Raw genomic sequence first — 5,191 nt, forward strand, 5'->3', positions numbered from 1 at the left:
ATACATATACATATATATACATGTATATACGTATATGTATATGTATATACATGTTTAATGAAGTTTAAATCCCTCAAACAAACTGGAGAGGGTGAATATTTTTTTTAAACAAATGCCAAATGCCAACAACATGGATGAAGCGCAGTATGTTGTTGGAAAAAAACATGTGAACTTTCATTACGTTTTGACTCATGGGCTCTAATACTCAGAAACAATCCTTCTCAGTCACTATTCAGCCTTACATGAGATCATACGTCTACTTTCTGTACTTTACACTCGTTACACTGAAGCAGTTATGTTTGTAGCCGACATCACGACTATTCTTAAAGCTGCAGTTCGTGCGGTTGTTAGATTGGGTTTGGTTACGCAACTGACGAAAGGTAGCAGTGGGCGCCATGTCCGATATCTTTTACAACTGACGTTCTTTCAGCTGTGTTGAGCTGTAACTCCACCTTCAGATAGCTTCAGTCCCTTATGACACCAAACCTCCAGCCTGCACAGCGGCGGGTACTTACGCACACTTGTCTCTGAAGATGTGCTCCGGGAGGAGGAACGGAGCATCCATGGTCCTCAGCTCAATAACCTGGAGAGAGACAAACACAAACCTTTAACAGCGAAGGTCTCTGAGGCTTCATGAACAGCGCAGTCAGAATGAGCTGATGAGGCACCTTGCTGACGTGCTGACAGAACGGAGGGTTGGCGACCATCTGGCTCAGGAAGTTGAGGTATGCCGCCACCAACGCCATGACACCACAGCGGATTACCATCGGCATGTTCTCCTCGTTAGCCAGAGCCATGTCCTGACAAAGCACACACACACACACACACACACATCAGCAAACACACCGACAGTAGGACACCACTATCTGCTCCAGTAAAGTTTATTCTCACTCATTCACTACTCATGATGTAGTTTGGATGAACGTTTCTTCATTATCTTTATGACGATCGAAACACTTTTAGTGAACGAACACTGACGGTGAAGATTTGATTGTTATTCTCCATCATGTCTGTCATTAACAAGTGACTGCAGGAACACATCACAGACTGGTTCATCGCGTGTCACCGCGGTGTGAGAACACATTGAGAGAAGCAGATGCTCCTCCATGAGAGGAAGTATACTCTGTAAACACTCGCACTCGTATCAGCTATCGCTAATTAATACACCTGAAGTTGCTCTCTGGATTGCTGGTTGCTCTGCTTGTCTACGACGCTGTGACATTTCAGAGCGATGAGATCTCAGCGTGACACACAAACGAGCAGCTGGCGTGCGTGTGTGTGTGTGTGTGTGTGTGTGTGTGTGTGTGTGTTCACACCTCTCTTCCGTCTCACATGTAGGAGGTTTTATTGGACCTGCGTGCCGTCTGCAGTCTAATGACATTAGGACTCTGCTGCCGACGATGACATCGCCGATACTCATCAACCATGAGAATATGACACGTGACTCCATGAATACTCATCCTCACATCAGGGTACCACTGGATGTAAAGCACCAGTGAGAGCTTTGAGAGCTGGGAGGTAACTCAGTGGGAACTCTTGTACTTTTCACTTCACTACATCTATCTGAGAGTTGCAGTTGACAGATGTACATTCTGCGTTTCAGGTGAAAATCTTAAATACGGTTTAAGTTCGATAGGAAACACAGTTTCACCTGTCAATCACTGTGTAGCCCCGCCCCTAAAGCATCCCCTGCTTTATGGTCTGTGTGACTCTAAATGGACCATAATGTACTAAATGAACATCATGCTGTAGTGAAGAAGACTTGAAACTAGAGATTGAGACCATAAACTCATGTTTACAATGTTTACTGAGGTAATAAATCAAGAGAGAAGTAGAGTCATTTTCTCATAGACTTCTATACAACCAGAGGAGTCGCCCCCTGGTGGACACTAGATAGAATGCAGCTTTAACACATGAAGCTTTGACTTCACTCTAAAGAACCGGAGGTTGATGCTGTAGACATATTGTTCTCTGGTATTTTTGCACTGGGTTATTCCTATTATTCCTGCTTTTACCGAAGAAATGTTTGTCTGCATGTAAGAACAGCCGCAGCAAAGTTTATAATAAAACACCAACAAATCATACGAACGACATCGGCTGAGATGAATAAATACCTGCAGGGCGATGGAGAGCCGGATGAGGTCGATGACCACTTCCTCGTTGGCCAGCTCGATGGTCAGAATAGCCAGAGTGGTGAAGAGCAGCTCAAAGTTCTTGTGGACGTTGTCCTCCTCTTTACAGCCCAGATAGATGTGACGGTAGAGCTGCTGGCCGTGCTGGAGGTGAGAGAGAGAAGAAGAAGAGAAGATATCAAGAGATGCAAAGAAAGAAGAAGAAGAGAAGATATCAAGAGATGCAAAGAGAGAAGAAGAAGAAGAGAAGATATCAAGAGATGCAAAGAAAGAAGAGAAGATATCAAGAGATGCAAAGAAAGAAGAGAAGATATCAAGAGATGCAAAGAGAGAAGAAGAAGAAGAGAAGATATCAAGAGATGCAAAGAGAGAAGAAGAAGAAGAGAAGATGTCAAGAGATGCAAAGAAAGAATAAGAGAAGATATCAAGAGATGCAAAGAAAGAAGAGAAGATATCAAGAGATGCAAAGAAAGAGAGGAAGAGAAAGTGAAATAAATCTTTAAAAAGTGTACATCTGGGAGATTCGATGCGAGGGTTCAAAGACGTCTATGCTGTACAGATTTTAAAGCCTCCTGAGGCAAATTTGTGATTTTGGGCAAAACAAATGAATTGAAGTGAATAGACTTTATTAGCAGTGCGGGTGAGAACAGAGTGAGAGCCTCTTCCCTCTCTCTCTGTTAGTCATGGAGAATCCCTTCTGTTCAGCCAGCACCTGTCTTCCTTCAGCTCGGTTGCGTCTTTGACCGCTCACCCTCACCTTCACCATCGGGTGTGTGTGTCGTCCACACGACAAGCTGCTGTGACCTTCAGACCACAGCTTTGGAGCAAAGGAGGCCTTGAACATGACCCAGAAAGAACCTCCCAGGTCTGATCCAGCTCATCAGCTGGACTCCTCTGCTCACCTTAATGCTCCAGACATGTGGCCTGGTGGGATACCACTGGGACGTCTGCCAAGATACACTAATGAGCTGCCTTACACTTACTCCAGGACGTCAAATAAATCTCATGTAAAGATCCAAACGTGTCAGTCCTTCCCTCAACACTGTCTGACTTCCTGTCTGAGGCTTTCAGCTCACACATATGTAATTAAAGTATGTTTTTAAAGGTGCAGTATCTTCCTACAAACAGCAGGAAGAAAAAAAGGAATACAAATGCCCGCTGTCAGCATTGTTTGTGCATTTATCTGCTTGACATGGAGCCTAATGGAGAGTGAAGGCCATTGACTTCCATTCACCACTAATGAATTCAATGAGAAGACCAGCTGGCTTCATCTGCTCTGAACTGCTCCTGATGTTCAGGTGTTTGTCAGTAGAGGTCACAGCTCAGGTGGGATTCACAGGTTAAACTTTTTATTGGAAGGTGCTGATGAGAACCGGGCTTTTCCCGTCAGGCTCAGGAACCTCTGCAACCTCCTCGAATGAAACTCAATCCTGACACTTCTGCATATGTTCAATTAACCTCCGCCACGGACGCTACGTCTTCGCTGTATTTGTTTGTTTCTCAGCAAGATTACAGAAAGAACTACTGGCTGATCTTCATGAAACTAGGCGGACGGGTCACGCTCGGGAGGAACCTGCTCCAGAGCGGATCTGGATCACTTTCGTTAGCGTTGTGAAGACACGGCCTTGAAGTTCTGTGCTCTTTTACTGCTCTTCTAGTTTTTCATTAATGTCAGATTTTCTATTTAGGTTCTATGTCTCATATTCTGTATTCTATATTGTTTAGTTGAACCGTTTGTGTAGCAGGTTTGATAACCAACTCATCTCATGTTTTGCTACAGGTCACCTCTTACGGTGGGTTTTGTTTTCGGTACGCTCTGTAGCATCGCTCAAGAAATAACCCGGTAAGTTTGGGAAGGGATCGGCCTCGGCGGAGGTTTGTGCTCTCCGAGTGACCCTCTTAGTCAACTCTCCATAAAGGTTTCAGACGTACCAGTAGAGCACTTATACTCTTTCTGTAAATGTGAAGCCAGAAGCTATTCTAGATGTTCTCACTAAACAGCAGATTTGTAATGAAGGATTAGTGTTTTACCGCTTTGTGACAAGCTGCAACTTTTGCTTTAGTTGCTCGTAAATGACACATGCAAACAGATGATTTTGGTTGCACGAAATGGAAACCGTTATTTGATGAATAAAGGACCTCAGGTGTTTGGTGCTCTGCTGTTTGGTGCTCTGCTGTTTGGTGCTCTGCTGTTTGGTGCTCTGCTGTTTGGTGCTCTGCTGTTTGGTGCTCTGCTGTTTGGTGCTCAGTTGATAACAAAGAAGTGAGACTTCTTCAGAAAGAACAGAGCAGGATTATAGTAATTTAGAGTTTCTACCTTCTTCATGAATGCAACGTCTTGCTTGGAAATCTTCTCTCTTTTAATCTTCAATGCTGCAACATTAGGAATGATTCTGCAACGGAGACAGAAACAAAAACAGAATTCAGTGGTGGAAAGTACATTTACTCAAGTACTGTACAGAAGTACATATTCAAGGCACTTGTACTCTTCTTGAGTATTTCCCTTTTCTGCTACGTTATACTTCTCCACTACATCTCAGAGGTACATAATGTACTTTTTACTGTACTACATCTTTAAACATTTCTAGACTTTTAGTACGGTTTTAAATGCAGGACTTTTACTTGTAGTAGAGTATTTCTACGGTGTAGTATTGGTACTTCTACTGCAGTAAACAATCTAAATACTTCCTCCAACGCTGCCAGAAAAACACCAGCTACCAGAAGGGAAGCCGGTTATTGAAACCAGTTTCAGAGCCACTACCTTATATGCCATTGAGTTTCTGCTCTCAACGTTACAATCAGACGTGGATCATTTACTCTGAACACGGTACAGCTCAGGGGTATTTTGTACCTGATGCCGCGCAGCTTGGCGCGGTTGTCATGGCGGTCGATGATGTTGTGCAGGATCTCGTGCACCAGCTGCCTCAGCTCGCTCTCCTCCATCAGTGAGATGGAGAAGAGCGGATCCAGGAAGGGAGGAGGCAACGCAGCTGCCATGGACTTGGACTTAAAGCCAGAGGTTACCTGAGGGGGGGGGGGGGGGGGGGGAGGGGGGGGGG

General features: G+C 44.4%; 1 protein-coding gene across 1 annotated transcript in view; it reads right to left on the minus strand.

The window, feature by feature from the left end:
- Window positions 1-5,191, minus strand: part of efr3a (EFR3 homolog A (S. cerevisiae)) — a 54,811-nt gene that overhangs the window by 10,106 nt on the left and 39,514 nt on the right. Inside the window, exons 14-18 of the mRNA XM_031877191.1 lie at window positions 4,984-5,156; window positions 4,450-4,525; window positions 2,115-2,276; window positions 669-800; window positions 516-583 (exon numbers count right to left, since the gene is read on the minus strand). Of these exons, the coding sequence (XP_031733051.1) occupies window positions 516-583; window positions 669-800; window positions 2,115-2,276; window positions 4,450-4,525; window positions 4,984-5,156 (611 nt within the window). The remainder of the gene's footprint in view (window positions 1-515; window positions 584-668; window positions 801-2,114; window positions 2,277-4,449; window positions 4,526-4,983; window positions 5,157-5,191) is intronic.

The sequence above is a fragment of the Anarrhichthys ocellatus genome, unplaced genomic scaffold, assembly GCF_004355925.1.
Source record: "Anarrhichthys ocellatus isolate YVR2014 unplaced genomic scaffold, GSC_Weel_1.0 scaffold128, whole genome shotgun sequence".
NCBI classification, from domain to species: domain Eukaryota; kingdom Metazoa; phylum Chordata; class Actinopteri; order Perciformes; family Anarhichadidae; genus Anarrhichthys; species Anarrhichthys ocellatus.